Source organism: Protomyctophum parallelum, assembly GCF_964188405.1.
Source record: "Protomyctophum parallelum genome assembly, chromosome: 11".
Lineage (NCBI taxonomy): Eukaryota > Metazoa > Chordata > Actinopteri > Myctophiformes > Myctophidae > Protomyctophum > Protomyctophum parallelum.
In genome coordinates this window covers 49,954,668-49,973,638 of record NC_139707.1, presented here as the reverse complement: position 1 = coordinate 49,973,638, position 18,971 = coordinate 49,954,668, and the positions used below count along the sequence as shown (strand labels likewise).

Here is an 18,971-nt window from a genome sequence, read left to right as displayed (position 1 = left end):
AAGTTTAGAAAGCATCTTCCATACACATGATTCATGAATGTGATCAACCCATTCTGACCTGAGATAGATAGATAGATAGATAGATAGAGGGGAAGTTGCACCACTCAGTTCACACAGGTGTGGTTTTCTAGTTGCACGCTGCGTTCATGATTTGAGGCTTTTTTGTTCAAAACGGGCTTCTGTCTGTCTGCATTGCAGGGCGGTCTTTGGCCTGCCCAAAGCCCCTCACCACCTCTCTCTCTCTCTCTCTCTCTGTGTCTGTCTGTAGGGCGGTCTTTGGCCTGCCCAAAGCCCCTCACCACCTCTCTCTCTCTCTCTCTCTGTGTCTGTCTGTAGGGCGGTCTTTGGCCTGCCCAAGCCCCTCACCACCTCTCTCTCTCTCTCTCTCTCTCTGTGTCTGTCTGTAGGGCGGTCTTTGGCCTGCCCAAGCCCCTCACCACCTCTCTCTCTCTCTCTCTCTCTCTGTGTCTGTCTGTAGGGCGGTCTTTGGCCTGCCCAAGCCCCTCACCACCTCTCTCTCTCTCTCTCTCTCTCTGTCTGTCTACAGGGCGGTCTTTGGCCTGCCCAAGCCCCTCACCACCTCTCTCTCTCTCTCTCTCTCTCTGTGTCTGTCTACAGGGCGGTCTTTGGCCTGCCCAAGCCCCTCACCACCTCTCTCTCTCTCTCTCTGTGTCTGTCTGTAGGGCGGTCTTTGGCCTGCCCAAAGCCCCTCACCACCTCTCTCTCTCTCTCTCTCTGTGTCTGTCTACAGGGCGGTCTTTGGCCTGCCCAAGCCCCTCCCCAGCACCAGGATGAACATGGTGAAGAGGATCATGGGGCGCCCTAGGCAGGAGGAGTCGTGCAGCCCTCAGGACAACGCCCTGGGCCTCATGCACCTCCGACGGCTGTTCTCCGAGCTATGCCACCCGCCACGCCACATGACCCAGAAGGAGCAGGAGGAGAAGCTGTACATGATGCTGCCCGTCTTCAACAGGGTGAGTTCTGACCTGAGATCAGGTTCTATTACATGATGCTGCCCGTCTTCAACAGGGTGAGTTCTGACCTGAGATCAGGTTCTATTACATGATGCTGCCCGTCTTCAACAGGGTGAGTTCTGACCTGAGATCAGGTTCTATTACATGATGCTGCCCGTCTTCAACAGGGTGAGTCGATATCGACCCGTTCTGACCCGAGATCAGATTCTACGCATGTTCTTCTACATCCTGACAGTTTGACCCGTTCTGACCTGAGATCAGATTCTGTAAAGGTTTTCTGCATCCTGACAGTTTTCTGAAAAAGCTATGTTTCTGTGTGACTGTGTCAGTCGCTCTTCGATTTTTCAAAAATAGCAGACCTACAAGCTCGTAGCGCGCCACTCGGTGGCGCGCTATGAGCTTGTAGGTCTGCTATTTTTCAATAGCATGTTGAAAAAATGTTGCACCTTTAGAAAAACAAAAAAGAAGTGTACAGTATGTAGACCATGATGACATTGATCAATTCTTGATAAAAAAAGCTTCTAATATATTATTTATGAAATTATTATTATTATTTATGTGCACACCACTGTCCTGCCCCTCTAAATGTCTGTGCACGCCCCTGTCCTGCCCCTCTAAATGTCTGTGCACGCCACTGACCTGCCCCTCTAAATGTCTGTGCACGCCACTGACCTGCCTCTCTAAATGTCTGTGCACGCCCCTGTCCTGCCCCTCTAAATGTCTGTGCACGCCACTGACCTGCCCCTCTAAATGTCTGTGCACGCCACTGACCTGCCCCTCTAAATGTCTGTGCACGCCACTGACCTGCCCCTCTAAATGTCTGTGCACGCCCCTGTCCTGCCCCTCTAAATGTCTGTGTACGCCCCTGTCCTGCCCCTCTAAATGTCTGTGCACGCCACTGTCCTGCCCCTCTAAATGTCTGTGCACGCCCCTGTCCTGCCCCTCTAAATGTCTGTGCACGCCACTGTCCTGCCCCTCTAAATGTCTGTGCACGCCCCTGTCCTGCCCCTCTGAATGTCTGTGCACGCCCCTGTTCCTGCCCCTCTAAATGTCTGTGCACGCCACTGTCCTGCCCCTCTAAATGTCTGTGCACGCCCCTGTTCCTGCCCCTCTAAATGTCTGTGCACGCCCCTGTCCTGCCTCTCTAAATGTCTGTGCACGCCCCTGTTCCTGCCCCTCTAAATGTCTGTGCACGCCCCTGTCCTGCCTCTCTAAATGTCTGTGCACGCCACTGTCCTGCCCCCTCTAAATGTCTGTGCACGCCCCTGACCTGCCTCTCTAAATGTCTGTGCACGCCACTGTCCTGCCCCCTCTAAATGTCTGTGCACGCCACTGTCCTGCCCCCTCTAAATGTCTGTGCACGCCACTGTCCTGCCCCTCTAAATGTCTGTGCACGCCACTGTCCTGCCCCCTCTAAATGTCTGTGCACGCCACTGTCCTGCCCCCTCTAAATGTCTGTGCACGCCCCTGTCCCTGCCCCTCTAAATGTCTGTGTACGCCCCTGTCCTGCCCCTCTGAATGTCTGTGCACGCCACTGACGACTATAGCACTTTGACTTCTCCAAATCAGCTGCCCCATGCAGGCCTTGTGAACACATGATCTACCACAGTGAGCGTTGTTGGATGAAATGCTCTGTGACCTGTTCTGGGTTCAGGGTCTCAGGGTACTCCTGTACCCTGTACTGACTGGTGGTTATGAATTAGCACACGCTTGCCCGGTCGGGGGAGAGATCCAAGACTTTATGATCATGTGTGCAACGCATGCAATGATGGACCACACACACACACACAGGTCCTTTTCCACGCCTGGGAAAGCTGTGCCTAAACGCTGTAGCCTATAATACGCAATGTGGTTTTGTTATTTATATTGTGCTGCCCTGATTTAGCGTTACTGTGAAGTGTTTAGCTGGCCCCAGTGACCATGCAGATAGAATATAAAACACGCTATCAAGAACAGATAGAGGGGTTAAAGAAGTTGTTCAATCCATTTTGGGGCGGGAACCCCTTTTGGTGTTAGCATTACGTTATGCTTTAGCTATTGAAAAATAGAAGATCTACAAGCTCATAGCACGCTACAAGCTTGTAGGTCTGCTATTTTCGAGAAAAAAAACAAAGAACGACTGACATTTATAGAATCCTTCCCAGGTCATGGGTTAATAATATCATACAATTTTAGTCGTCTAAACCTACAGCTGATTTAGTTTTTTTTGGGGCTAAACGTTGTTAACCCTTGGTGTCCTGCAGGTGTTTGGCAACGCTCCTCCCAGCAGCATGACGGAGAAGTTCTCTGACCTCCTCCAGTTCACCACGCAGGTGTCTCGGCTCATGGTGACGGAGATCAGGAGACGAGCCTCCAACAAGTCCACAGGTGAGACAACCAGAAACGTAGAAGGCGTAGGTTAACCCATTCTGACCTGAGATCAGATTCTAAAAATGTCTATTACATCCTGACAGTTTCATTATTAACCCATTCTGACCTGAGATCAGATTCTAAAAGTGTCTTCGATTTTTCAAAAATAGCAGACCTACAAGCTCGTATCGCGCCACTCGGTGGCGCGATATGAGCTTGTAGATCTGCTATTTTTCAATAGCTAAAGCATAACATGATGCCAACACCAAAATGGGTGCCCGGTCAGAATGGGTTAATTTGTCTGGCAGCCCGCCAACAGCGTAGACTACGTTTTCTATAGGCTTTCCATCCATCTTCAAGCGCTTATCCGTAGTCGGGTTGCGGGGGCAACAGTTCCACCAGAGAGCTCCAGACTTCCCTCTCCAGAGCAACATTAGTGACTTCCTCCTGGGGGATTCCGAGACGTTCCCAGGCCAGTGTTAGTCGATGTGTTTCCTCCAACTGCGCCTTGGTCTGCCCCGGGGTCTCCTCCCAGTGGGACGTGGTCCTTGGTCTGCCCCGGGGGTCTCCTCCCAGTGGGACGTGGTCCTTGGTCTGCCCCGGGGTCTCCTCCCAGTGGGACGTGGTCCTTGGTCTGCCCCGGGGTCTCCTCCCAGTGGGACGTGGTCCTTGGTCTGCCCCGGGGTCTCCTCCCAGTGGGACGTGGTCCTTGGTCTGCCCCCGGGGGTCTCCTCCCAGTGGGACGTGATCCTTGGTCTGCCCCGGGGTCTCCTCCCAGTGGGACGTGATCCTTGGTCTGCCCCGGGGTCTCCTCCCAGTGGGACGTGATCCTTGGTCTGCCCCGGGGTCTCCTCCCAGGGGGACGTGATCCTTGGTCTGCCCCGGGGTCTCCTCCCAGTGGGACGTGGTCCTTGGTCTGCCCTGGGGTCTCCTCCCAGTGGGACGTGGTCCTTGGTCTGCCCCGGGGGTCTCCTCCCAGTGGGACGTGGTCCTTGGTCTTCCCTGGGGTCTCCTCCCAGTGGGACGTGATCCTTGGTCTGCCCCGGGGTCTCCTCCCAGTGGGACGTGATCCTTGGTCTGCCCCGGGGTCTCCTCCCAGTGGGACGTGCCTCGAGGACCTCCCTAGGTAGGTAGCACTGATTTATGAAACAACACACAGGCGTAAAGGGTGTTCAATAGCACTGATTTATGGAACAACACACAGACGTAAAGGGTGTTCAATAGCACTGATTTATGAAACAACACACAGACGTAAAGGGTGTTCAATAGCACTGATTTATGGAACAACACACAGACGTAAAGGGTGTTCAATAGCACTGATTTATGGAACAACACACAGACGTAAAGGGTGTTCAATAGCACTGATTTATGGAACAACACACAGACGTAAAGGGTGTTCAATAGCACTGATTTTTGAAACAACACACAGACGTAAAGGGTGTTCAATAGCACTGATTTATGGAACAACACACAGACGTAAAGGGTGTTCAATAGCACTGATTTATGAAACAACACACAGACGTAAAGGGTGTTCAATAGCACTGATTTATGAAACAACACACAGACGTAAAGGGTGTTCAATAGCACTGATTTATGGAACAACACACAGACGTAAAGGGTGTTCAATAGCACTGATTTATGGAACAACACACAGACGTAAAGGGTGTTCAATAGCACTGATTTATGAAACAACACACAGACGTAAAGGGTGTTCATTCAATAGCACTGATTTATGGAACAACACACAGACGTAAAGGGTGTTCAATAGCACTGATTTATGAAACAACACACAGACGTAAAGGGTGTTCAATAGCACTGATTTATGAAACAACACACAGACGTAAAGGGTGTTCAATAGCACTGATTTATGAAACAACACACAGACGTAAAGGGTGTTCAATAGCACTGATTTATGAAACAACACACAGACGTAAAGGGTGTTCATTCAATAGCACTGATTTATGGAACAACACACAGACGTAAAGGGTGTTCAATAGCACTGATTTATGAAACAACACACAGACGTAAAGGGTGTTCAATAGCACTGATTTATGAAACAACACACAGACGTAAAGGGTGTTCAATAGCACTGATTTATGAAACAACACACAGACGTAAAGGGTGTTCATTCAATAGCACTGATTTATGGAACAACACACAGACGTAAAGGGTGTTCAATAGCACTGATTTATGAAACAACACACAGACGTAAAGGGTGTTCAATAGCACTGATTTATGGAACAACACACAGACGTAAAGGGTGTTCAATAGCACTGATTTATGGAACAACACACAGACGTAAAGGGTGTTCAATAGCACTGATTTATGAAACAAAAAAAATCTAAAACCACAAAAATGTAGTTATGAGGTTTCCTCCCAATAGCAACAACATGCTACTTATGAAAACATACATGTTCAGAAAAAAACTATTTTTTTCTCTTGCTTTATCTTTTACATGTTTGTCTTTGCTCCTTGTATCTGTTGAATAAAAGGAGGAGGGTAATATCCCAGACAGTCACTTCAACAAGATGCAGCTTTAGTGCTGACACAGCCTGTTCCGGGTCTTTTAACCAGCTGCTGGATGGAAGTGAAGCTCTGCACGGCGGCTGAAACCGGAACACCGGAAACACTTTGCCGACGCTGCAAGTTTCATTTCCATCCACCAGCTGGTTAGAACTCTGTCAGAGACGCTGAAGCTGCGTTTTGCAGGAAGCGACTGTCTGGGAGTACCTGATGTACTCCCAGACAGTCACAGGTGATACGTCTGTCCCATGATTACATAACTGGGTCCTGGTTGGCCCCTAGTCTGCCCCTAATCTGCCCCTAGTCTGCCCCTAGTCTGCCCCTAGTCTGCCCCTAGTCTGCCCCCGGGGCAACTTCTGTATAGATGGCAGAGTCGTCTGGCCTTGCCAGGCTAGGTCAACTAAGGATATGAGGGTTTAACCCATTTTTGTGTTTTAACCCATTCTAGACGGGAACCCCTTTTGGTGGTTTAAGCATTATGTTATACTTGAAAAATAGCAGATCTACAAGATCGTATATAGCGCGGCACTCTGAAAATCTTGAAAATGCGGCGCAAATCTTTGAATATATATATATTCTTTCAGAGTGAACGTTTTTAACTCAAATCTTTGCTTCTGGGGGGGTCCCTGGAACAACATATGTTCAGATGGGGGTCGGCTGCCAATTACAAACATGAGGTTTTAACCCTGTGAGAACCACTGACATAGAAACATGAGGTTTTAACCCTGTGAGCACCACTGACATAGAAACATGAGGTTTTAACCCTGTGAGAACCACTGACATAGAAACATAGGGTTTAACCCTGTGAGAACCACTGACATAGAAACATGAGGTTTTAACCCTGTGAGAACCACTGACATAGAAACATGAGGTTTCAACCCTGTGAGAACCACTGACATAGAAACATGAGGTTTCAACCTTGTGAGAACCACTGACATAGAAACATGAGGTTTTTCAGAAAACAGAATACTTTTTTTTTAAATTTTAATCGGCATCAGAACAAAATGGGTTAAGAAGTGGTTGAAGGAACTACAACGTGGGCTTAATGAAAAGGGACAGCTCACCTCAAGCACGCCCACTTTTATTGCATTTCATCATTTTATCATTTTATCATTTTATCATTTTATCCAGCCAACTGGGTCTGTGACTGGACTCTGTGCGCCGGCATAATTCAATAGAGCATACAGTAGCTGCTAGACACCGTATCGATCCCCAGGGAAATCTCCTCCAGTGCACTATGATTTTATTTTACCACTAAGTACAGACAGGACATCGATGGGGGGGGGCAGTGTAGTGACTACAGTCTGTACAGAGCAGCAGACAGGACCCCCTGTGGGGGTGTCTGTGGAACGCGTCTGTCAAATTTGAAGTCAGTGGGGAAAAGGGTTCTCGAGATACGGACGGATGTGGCACATTTATAGTTAGATGATAATAATAATAATAATAATAATAATAATAATAATAATAGCTCAAATTTATATAGCGCTTTTCTAAATAGAAAGTAACAGTGGAATATCTATATTATGAGACTATACATATAAACTATATATATATACTACTATGTTATACATATGTACTATGGCGTGCTATGACTATATACAATGCAATTATAGTGCTATCTACATACCATGCTATAAGTCTGTATCTAAGTCTACAGAAATGCTATCTAAGGGGGTAGGGTAAGTGCTATGGGCCATGATGGAGTCTGAAAAGGTGGGTTTTCAGACTACGGCGGAAGATTGGGAGTGATTCTGCAGTTCTGACTGCAATGGGAAGTGCATTCCACAGTTTTGGAGCCAGAAGGGAGAAGAGTTTGAGACGTGTGGAGCGTTGTCCCGGCGTTTTTAGTGAGGGTACTTCCAGCTTCCCTGCGTTGGCTGATCTGAGTGCGCGGGAGGGTTTGTAGGGTTCAATCATACTTGCAAGATATGGGGGAGCCATACCTTTGGTTGCTTTGAATGCCAGCATCAGAGTTTTGTATTCTGTGCGGGCAGCGACCGGGAGCCAGTGGAGGGAGCGGAGCAGGGGGGAGACATGTGAGAATTTTGGCTGGTTGAAGACCAAGCGAGCTGCGGCATTTTGGATCAGCTGGAGAGGCTTAAGTGCACATGCTGGTAGGCCAGTAAGGAGGGAGTTACAATAGTCGAGTTTTGACAAGACTGTTGTCTGGATTAGGAGCTGGGCTGATTCCTGGGTGAAGAACGGTCTAATTCGTCGTATGTTATAGAGTGTGAACCTACAGGATCGAGTGACAGCTGTGATGTGAGCTTTGAACGAGAGCTGACTGTCCAGGACAACACCGAGGTTCCTGGCTGTTGGGACAGACGTTACCAGGGCGTTGTCTACGGAGATAGTTAGCTCCCGCATAGGGCAGGACTTAGCTGGGAAGAAGAGAAGCTCAGTCTTGTCTGGGTTCAGCTTGAGGTGATTGGAGGACATCCACTGTGAGATGTCAGCCAGGCATGCAGTGATGCACTCTTCCACCTGAGTGGCAGAGGGGGGGGAAGGATAGAAACAGTTGTGTGTCATCGGCGTAGCAGTGATAGGATATATTGTGAGCAGAGATGATAGTGCCAAGGGATTTAGTGTACAGTGAGAAAAGGAGTACAGATCCCTGTGGGACCCCAGTTTGGAGGGTTCGGGGGGATGATAACAGACCTTTCCAGGAAACCTGGTAGGTCCGGTCGGTGAGGTAGGAGGAGAACCACTTTAGTGCCGTTCCACCGATGCCTAGATCCGCTAGGGTGTCTAGGAGCAGCTGGTGGTTCACTGTGTCAAATGCCACCGATAGGTCTAGGAGAATCAGTACTGCAGAGTGGGAAGCAGCTTGGGCAGCATGTAGTGCTTCTGTGACTGCCAGCAGGGCAGTTTCTGTGGAGTGGGCCTTCTTGAATCCGGACTGGTTGGGATCCAGCAGGTTGTTCTGTGAGAGATGGAGAGAGAGCTGGTTGGAGACAACACGTTCAATGGTTTTAGAAATAAATGAAAGGAGTGATACCGGTCTGTAGTTCTTGACATCTGAGGGGTCAAGGGTTTGGTTTCTTGAGGAGTGGTGTTACTCTGGCTGACTTGAGGGCAGATGGGACGCAGCCTGAGGTTACTGAGGTGTTGATGATGGAGGTGATGAAGGGGAGCAGATCAGGTGCGATGGTCTGGAAGATTGGAGACGGGACAGGGTCAAGAGGACAAGTGGTAGGTCTAGAGGATGTTACTATAGTTGTAGAACCTCGTCTGGGGAAAGAGGAGAGAAGGAGGACATGCATGGTATGTTGGGGTTAGTGTTGGTTGAGTCAGATGCCACTTTATGTGGGAGGGGAGGAAAGGAGCTGCTGATATCATCAACCTTCTTCTCGAAGTAGTTGACAAAAACATCAGCAGTGAGGGATGAAGGTTGGGGGCAGAGGGAAGAGTTTGGGGGCAGAAACATAGAAGGCCCTGTCCCCCCCCAGGTGTCCCCCCAGGTGCGGTACTTGGCCTTGCGGACCTTCAGGAGGTTGGCTTCACTGGACCTGAGGGAGCGGGGGGGGGGGGGGGGGGGGGGGGGGGGGGCATATGGTTATTGAGAGCTTTGTAGGTAGAGGTAGGGGGGAGCCAGGTTATTGAGCGCTTTGTAGGTGGAGGTAGGGGGGAGCCAGGTTATTGAGAGCTTTGTAGGTGGTGGTAGGGGGGAGCCAGGCTATTGAGAGCTTTGTAGGTGGAGGTAGGGGGGAGCCAGGTTATTGAGAGCTTTGCAGGTGGTGGTAGGGGGGAGCCAGGTTATTGAGAGCTTTGTAGGTGGAGGTAGGGGGGAGCCAGGTTATTGAGAGCTTTGTAGGTGGTGAGCAGGATTTTGTAGTGAATTCTACGTGCTAAAATGTGTGTGTGTGTGTGTGTGTGTGTGTGTTACAGAGGCAGCCAGTCGGGCCATAGTCCAGTTCCTGGAGGTCAACCAGAGTGAGGAGACCAGCCGAGGATGGATGCTCCTTACCACCATCAACCTGCTGGCTTCATCAGGACAGGTTGGTACCATTTATTACCCTGTTGGTACCTCCATGGTACATGCATTACCCTGTTGGTACCTCCATGGTACATGTATTACCCTGTTGGTACCTCCATGGTACATGTATTACCCTGTTGGTACCTCCATGGTACATGTATTACCCTGTTGGTACCTCCATGGTACATGTATTACCCTGTTGGTACCTCCATGGTACATGTATTACCCTGTTGGTACCTCCATGGTACATGTATTACCCTGTTGGTACCTCCATGGTACATGTATTACCCTGTTGGTACCTCCATGGTACATGTATTACCCTGTTGATACCTCCATGGTACATTTATTACCCTGTTGGTACCTCCATGGTACATGTATTACCCTGTTGGTACCTCCATGGTACATGTATTACCCTGTTGGTACCTCCATGGTACATGTATTACCCTGTTGGTACCTCCATGGTACATGTATTACCCTGTTGGTACCTCCATGGTACATGTATTACCCTGTTGGTACCTCCTTGGTACATGTATTACCCTGTTGGTACCTCCATGGTACATGTATTACCCTGTTGGTACCTCCATGGTACATGTATTACCCTGTTGGTACCTCCATGGTACATGTATTACCCTGTTGGTACCTCCATGGTACATGTATTACCCTGTTGGTACCTCCATGGTACATGTATTACCCTGTTGGTACCTCCATGGTACATGTATTACCCTGTTGGTACCTCCATGGTACATGTATTACCCTGTTGGTACCTCCTTGGTACATTTATTACCCTGTTGGTACCTCCATGGTACATGTATTACCCTGTTGGTACCTCCATGGTACATGTATTACCCTGTTGGTACCTCCATGGTACATTCATTACCCTGTTGGTACCACCATGGTACATGTATTACCCTGTTGGTACCTCCTTGGTACATGTATTACCCTGTTGGTACCTCCATGGTACATTCATTACCCTGTTGGTACCTCCATGGTACATGTATTACCCTGTTGGTACCTCCATGGTACATTCATTACCCTGTTGGTACCTCCATGGTACATGTATTACCCTGTTGGTACCTCCATGGTACATTTATTACCCTGTTGGTACCTCCTTGGTACATGTATTACCCTGTTGGTACCTCCATGGTACATGTATTACCCTGTTGGTACCTCCATGGTACATGTATTACCCTGTTGGTACCTCCATGGTACATGTATTACCCTGTTGGTACCTCCATGGTACATGTATTACCCTGTTGGTACCTCCATGGTACATGTATTACCCTGTTGGTACCTCCATGGTACATTTATTACCCTGTTGGTACCTCCATGGTACATGTATTACCCTGTTGGTACCTCCATGGTACATTTATTACCCTGTTGGTACCACCATGGTACATTTATTACCCTGTTGGTACCTCCATGGTACATTTATTACCCTGTTGGTACCTCCATGGTACATGTATTACCCTGTTGGTACCTCCATGGTACATTTTCTTTGGTAAATCGTTTATGATCAGCTGAAATCAGGTCAGTTCGTGTAAGTCAGCCTCTGTACTGTGTGTGTGTGTGTGTGTGTGTGTGTGTGTGTGTGTGTGTTTGTGTGTGTGCGCGCGTGTGTGTACATTTGTATTCCCCTTGCTGTGGGATTCAGACAGACAAACAAAGGCTTATCTTGGCAGCCTCCTCCTGTCTGATGTCACCAGCATATATATCTGTCTCTCTCTCTGTCCTGTCCTCCTGTCTCCTCCATATCTCTCTCTCTCTCTCTCTCTCTCTCTCTCTCTCTCTCTCTCTGTTCAAATAAAATACTGCACACACACACACACACACACACACACACACACACACACACACACACACACACACACACACACACACACACACAGTATCTATTTACTGTTCAGGAGAGGAGAAGAAAGTAGTTCTAATGCCACAGCTTCTGGTGTCTCCTGCTCCCTCCTTAGTGTTCTCTCGTCCTCCCAGCCAGCCAGTCAGCCAGTCAGTTAGCCAGTCAGTCAGCCAGCCAGCCAGCCAGTCAGTTAGCCAGTCAGCCAGTCAGCCAGCCAGTCAGTCAGCCAGCCAGCCAGCCAGTCAGTCAGTCAGTCAGTCAGTCAGTCAGCCAGCCAGTCAGTTAGCCAGTCAGGCAGTCATGTGCTACAGTACGGTATGTGATGTCTCTCTGTACGTTTATCATTATAATTGACTGTACTGTCAACCTTGACCTCAAGACACACAGCAGGGGGGCGGTACCTCCACACCGCCAAACGTACGCATGAACACACACACACACACACACACACACACACACACACACACACACACACACACACACACACACACACGCACACGCGCACACGCACACAGTCAGAATCCCTGGCATAGTTTTAGAATGAAACCCTTTGTCCTTAGAATAGACTACTTGTCCACATACTGTAACAGTAAATGTTTTAACTACAAAGAAAACAGTTTGACTGACCCGATATGACCCATGGAGATTATCCCCTGGGCAACCAGCGCTGCCCCAGGAGCCTTTATTAACCCATGTCGACTTGGCAGATTGTAAAATACAAAAAATACAACAAAAAAAAAATACAAAAAAGTCCTAGCAGTTTTCTAAAAATCTAAATCTAAAATGACACCGACGCTTTCCCGGATTAAATGGACAAAGACCAGCAATAGCAGTTCTACAAGCTCAGTAAGGAAGACATGTAAGGAAGGCTGAATAGTAGTAAATGGAATCATATTGCGAATATGACATTCTTTTTTTGCTATTGTTTTAAATAAAAAAATAGCAGATCAACAGCTGGAAAGCGTAGATATGCTCCTTTTTTATGCTGCAGTGTGACACTATATTGTGAACAAGTAGAGTGTTTACACTGTCATTCAGTGTCAAAAATGTTGGGCAACCTGAAAGTCAAATCCACCTGCTCGAAAGTTGTCTTCAAGCTACGAGCTTGTAGGTGTGCTAGCCTATTTTTGAAAAATCGTGAAAGATTTAGTAATTCTCATCCGCAGTCCCCACATAAAAACACAAGACAGAACAAGCAAACAGTACCTATTAGGAAACAAAGCATTTCAAACATACATACACAAGGAAAGTACAAAGGTGTAAAGTGCATCTATATAATTTAAGTAAGTAACCTGTGCATAAGGTACAGCATAGCTTTCAAATTATAGAGAATTCAAGTAATATAGGATTTGCTGTCAAAGCATTCTCCGGGTCTGATATGGACGTAAGTCAGTCCTTGAATTGTAAATCGCCATCTTTCTAGATCCATTTGGGCCCAGCTGGCCATTGGCTGGCCCAGACAACGAGGCGGGACTTCCCCCCTTCTTCTTCGTTGGTTTTTATTTTGACTCGAGCGCGGGGGGGGGGGGGGGGGGGTCCCGATCATAGACTGCAGCGGTAGCCACGCCCCTCAGAACATACACGACTTTATGATAAAAAAAATTATAAATGGGACCATAATTTAAGGACATGAGAAATGAGACTTTAAACTAGTGACTGGAAGCAGAAAGTATTCATGACCATGTTTATTAACCCTTGGACTACCAGTCCCAATTTTTTTGTTTGGGTAACAAATTGGCATATTTTTTATTCATCGTTTTAACATACAAGAAAGATCTGGTGGATTGAAGAGATGTTTTCTTTTTTTTTCATTCATTGCAAATGTATTCTCTCGAATCGCCACCAGATGGCGGGAAAGCACCATTATGCTGATTTTGGCTAAAATAGACGGATCTTCCGGTCACTTCCGGTTCAACGATCAACAACATCCTGTAGTATTTTGACCCTAGTCAATAGCTTGGCTGGTCCGGATTGCTAAGCTAATGCTATATTTTTGCAAAATGCAAAATATCACATTTTTTACAGCGACGCACATAGAGACGGCGCGCGTGCACGATAGCGCACGATCACGCGGATTTCGGCCGTTTTTTGATAAATTACATCCAACATTAGTGATATTAGCGAAAAAATATTAATTTTTGCTCTTTTGACCCCGCGATAACTGATATTGATTGTCATTCCGTTTTTTCCGTTAACGGGAGGTTTAGATTTTTCGATTAATTCCGTTTTTTCCGTGAATTGTAGGCCAAGGGTTAAGGTAATACAGTCTAGGTGAAGTTGGGCCAAAATACATGGACTTCTATGGGGCTATGGGTTTTTTTGGGCCCAATGACAGCGCCACAACAGGCCTTATGAACTTTCAGGAAGTCAGGATTTCCTACTGGCTTCAGACACTATTGTCTTCACTGCCCCCTGGTCACTGCCCCCTGGTCACTATTGGCTTCACTGCCCCCTGGTCACTGCCCCCTGGTCACTATTGGCTTCACTGCCCCCTGGTCACTGCCCCCTGGTCACTATTGGCTTCACTGCCCCCTGGTCACTGCCCCCTGGTCACTATTGGCTTCACTGCCCCCCTGGTCACTATTGGCTTCACTGCCCCCTGGTCACTGCCCCCTGGTCACTATTGGCTTCACTGCCCCCTGGTCACTATTGTCTTCACTGCCCCCTGGTCACTATTGTCTTCACTGCCCCCTGGTCACTATTGGCTTCACTGCCCCCCTGGTCACTGCCCCCTGGTCACTATTGGCTTCACTGCCCCCTGGTCACTGCCCCCTGGTCACTATTGGCTTCACTGCCCCCCCTGGTTCAGACTTGGATGGTTAGAGCGGCGCGATTACATACAAAGTCAACGCAAAGACCAGAAGTTGCGCGAACGGGCGAGGCGCGGCACAAACGGGACGAACCCAAAGCAAATATTTAAATTCAAGTCTGAACGCACCTTTAGAATCTGTGCCATAAAAATGTTTTTCCACATCATTGTCTGTGTGGTCCTTCCCCAGTGAGCCGTATGTATCTGTGTTCTGTGTGAGTTGGAGCAGGTTCTTGGTCCCCAGTGAGCCGTATGTATCTGTGTTCTGTGTGAGTTGGAGCAGGTTCTTGGTCCCCAGTGAGCCATATGTATCTGTGTTCTGTGTGAGATGGAGCAGGTTCTTGGTCCCCAGTAAGCCGTATGTATCTGTGTTCTGTGTGAGATGGAGCAGGTTCTTGGTCCCCAGTAAGCCGTATGTATCTGTGTTCTGTGTGAGATGTCCCCAGTGAGCCGTATGTATCTGTGTTCTGTGTGAGATGGAGCAGGTTCTTGGTCCCCAGTGAGCCGTATGTATCTGTGTTCTGTGTGAGATGGAGCAGGTTCTTGGTCCCCAGTAAGCCGTATGTATCTGTGTTCTGTGTGAGATGGAGCAGGTTCTTGGTCCCCAGTGAGCCGTATGTATCTGTGTTCTGTGTGAGATGGAGCAGGTTCTTGGTCCCCAGTAAGCCGTATGTATCTGTGTTCTGTGTGAGATGGAGCAGGTTCTTGGTCCCCAGTAAGCCGTATGTATCTGTGTTCTGTGTGAGATGGAGCAGGTTCTTGGTCCCCATTGAGCCGTATGTGTCCCTGACAGCGACGTGTTGTTAGCGCATTGGCATATGGTTCATGCTGGATAGCGGTGTGTTGTTAGCGGTATTGCATTAGCATATGGTTCATGCTGGGAGCTACTCAGGACTTGCATCTCAGCCATTAGTCATGGAAGGTCACTGAGGTGCAGCTGGTTGAGCTTCAAGGGAAATGGAAGCCCATAACCAGCATTTATATAATGTATATATACAGTAGATGCAGCTGGAAGTCTACACTTGTTTACACAATTACACAATTCATTCGTAAAGGTGTTAAAATGTTTAAAAACAAACAAATGTACATGCGCATTGTGTTCACTGACCACGCACGCACGTGCGCACGCGCGTGCACTGAATGATAGTTTACACTGTCATGCAGTGTAAACACTGCGTGTGGTCTAGATTTCCCCTCATTATTAGAACGGCGTGGTCAGAAAGACCCTCACATGGTGGTCTCTGTCGGGATGGAAACCTCTTGTCTGACGCCCTAAACCGTCCAGGATTCACATTCCAAAACGGCAAAAGTAGCAGATCTACGAGCTCAAAGTGCGTCGCTTCGCCATCTGCTATACTTCTGATGCTTTTGCATCGGGCCTAAATGTAAACTATAGACCGCAAGGACCCTTTTTTTTGGTGCTATCCCTTTTGGAATAAGATATGCCTGTATCTGTTCTTACATGTTTGTCTTAATAATTCAATCAGTCAAGATGGGCTAAATTAGAGCTCTGACACTTTGGAATGCCCTGCCCGAGGACAGGAGACGAGGACGGAGCGCTGCCTTGTTTTAAATCACTTTTTCCGCAAAAAGCTGTGCCTGTTTTTACCTGTTATCGTTTTACCTGTTTATCGTTTGCTTTCATTGGTTTGATGTCATGTGAATGTGACTGTTTCTGTTAATCACAGTGTGACATTGTTCTTACAAGGTGCTAAACAAATAAATGCAACGCCCGGGGGTTCAAACGCGGGCCCGGTTCTCCCGGTTCTTTACCACTAAGCCAAAGAGAACTCCCTTATATTGAAGATATTAGACTTTCTAGGTCATCGTGGCTGATGTTTGTGAGCCACTCCAGCTATGCACTCCACCCGCTGTTATATTGCCCCGGGAGACCTGGGTTTGAGACCTGTAACGGCAGTGGCTCAGCGGTAGAGTGGCTGGATGGTAACCAAGCAAGGTTGCCGGTTCGAACCCTGTGGGCTCCCCCAGAGTAGGTGTCGAAGTGTCCTTGAGCAAGACCGATTGCTCCCGATGTGCAGGTTGGTGCCTTGCATGGTTTCCACCGCCATCGGTGTGTGAATGTATGAATGTAATGCATGGATAAAGGCGCTATATAAATGCACCGTTTACCATTTTACCATTCAACTGATGTCCCTCTCTCTCTCTCTCTCTCTCTCTGTCAGAAAACGGTGGACTGCATGACCACCATGTCTGTCCCCTCCACGCTGGTCAAGTGTCTCTACCTGTTCTTCGACCTGCCCCACATGGTGGAGGGGACGCCCGGGGTCTGCCCCCCCACAGCCCCCCCGCCTCCACCCCCCACCCCCACCACCCAGGACAAGACCCCGGGGGGCCAGGAGCTGCCCCTGGCCGACCGACGGGCGCTGCTCCAGAAGGTCTTCGTCCAGGTACGCACGCCATTTTAGTTTTAGTCTGTTGAATAGTTTTCATTTAGTCTTGGTCGCAGTTTAGTCACCTGGGATGCTTGTGTTAGTCTAGTTTTAGTCATAGTCTGTTGAATAGTTTTCATTTAGTCTTAGTCACAGTTTAGTCACCTGGAATGTCTTAGTGTTAGTGTAGCAGTGTTGTTTTCGTTGACTAAAACTAAGACAAAAATGTTCGTCGACTACCTTTTTCCACTGAAGAAAACTAAATGGAAACTAAATTAAAACTAAGCTATGGTGACTAAAACTAAGACTAAATATACTGACAATTTCGTCGACAAATAAAAACTAGACTAAAATGTCAGGAAGGGACTAGTGGACAAGAGATCCAGTATAAGTCATTTTACACTTATAGCAGATCTACAAGATCACAACGCGTCGCGCTGCGACGCGTCGTGAGCTTGTAGATCGTCTATTTTCAGCAACTGTAAAATAAGTCATTATGACGGCAACAAGGCCCGCAAAAATACATTTTAGTCGACTAAATCGCCTGTAGATTTTGGCGGGCCTTGATGCCGTCCTAATGACGCAACACGTTGTGAGCTTGTAGATCGATTTTCAGCATGCAACCAAGTGTAACATGACTTATACTGGATCCCTTGTCCACTAGTCCCTTCCTGACATTTTAGTCTAGTAACAGTTGGTTGACGAAATCGTCAGTATATTTAGTCTTATAGTTTCAGTCATCATAGCTTAGTTGTCAAGTAGTTTCCTTTTGTGTTTTCGTCAGTGAAAACGAACATTTTTCATCTTGGTTTTAGTCGACGAAAACAAAACTGTTATCTATAAGTATATTCTTGTAGATTGGCATATATCATTGTGTAGATCCTTTCTGTTGCCCGTCTGTCATCACTAGGGTTCCTCTAATAATAATAATAATAATAATAATAATAATAATATTATTAGGGTTCCTCTAAGCCTGTAGGACTAGCTTTAGTTACATGCTGTACAGTAGATTTATGGAGGAACAGAGCTCTAATTAAACCAGACTGATGCCACTGGGGAGTCTCATCGCACAACTGGAGCACATATATAAATAAGTGCATTCTATCTCTCTCTCTATCTCTCTATCTTTCTCTATCTCTCTCTATCTCTCTCTGTCTCTCTCTGTCTCTCTGTCTCTCTCTCTCTCTGTCTCTCTGTCTGTCTCTGTCTCTATCTCTGTCTCTCTGTCTGTGTCTCTATCTCTCTCTCTCTCTCTCTGATGTCTCTCTGTGTCTCTCTGTCTCTCTCTCTCTGTGTCTCTCTGATGTCTCTCTCTCTGTGTCTCTCTGATGTCTCTCTGTGTCTCTCTCTCTCTCTCTGTGTCTCTGTCTCCAGATCCTGGTGAAGCTGTGTAGTCTCTCTCTCTCTCTCTCTCTCTCTGTCTCTCTGTGTCTCTCTGATGTCTCTCTGTGTCTCTCTCCTCAGATCCTGGTGAAGCTGTGTAGCTTCGTCTCTCTGATGTCTCTCTGTGTCTCTCTGTGTCTCTCTCTCTCTGTCTCTCTCTCTCTCTCTCTCTCTCTCTCTCTCTCTCTCTCTCTCTCTCTCTCTCTCTCTGATGTCTCTCTGTCTCTGTCTCTGTCTCTCTGTGTCTCTCTCTCTCTCTCTGTGTCTCTCTCTCCATAGATCCTGGTGAAGCTGTGTAGCTTCGTGTCTCTGATGTCTCTCTCTCTGTGTCTCTCTCTCCATAGATCCTGGTGAAGCTGTGTAGCTTCGTGTCTCTGATGTATCTCTCTCTGTGTCTCTCTCTCTGTGTCTCTCTGTCTCTCTCTGTGTCTCTGTCTCCAGATCCTGGTGAAGCTGTGTAGCTTCGTGTCTCTGATGTCTCTCTCTCTGTGTCTCTCTCTCTGTGTCTCTCTGTCTCTCTCTGTGTCTCTGTCTCCAGATCCTGGTGAAGCTGTGCTGCTTCGTGTCTCTGATGTCTCTCTCTCTGTGTCTCTCTCCATAGATCCTGGTGAAGCTGTGTAGCTTCGTGTCTCTGATGTCTCTCTCTCTGTGTCTCTCTCTCTGTGTCTCTCTGTCTCTCTCTGTGTCTCTCTGTCTCTCTCTGTGTCTCTGTCTCCAG

The 18,971-nt window shown here is 47.7% G+C and overlaps 1 protein-coding gene across 1 annotated transcript in view; it reads left to right on the top strand.

Moving 5' to 3' along the window:
• The window catches only part of LOC310867236 (WD repeat and FYVE domain-containing protein 3-like), a 212,651-nt gene that overhangs the window by 26,270 nt on the left and 167,410 nt on the right, over window positions 1-18,971 (top strand). The window contains 4 exon segments of the mRNA XM_083777127.1: window positions 752-974; window positions 3,218-3,341; window positions 9,735-9,844; window positions 16,664-16,888. Coding sequence (XP_083633253.1) covers window positions 792-974; window positions 3,218-3,341; window positions 9,735-9,844; window positions 16,664-16,888 — 642 coding nt within the window. The 5' untranslated portion in view covers window positions 752-791.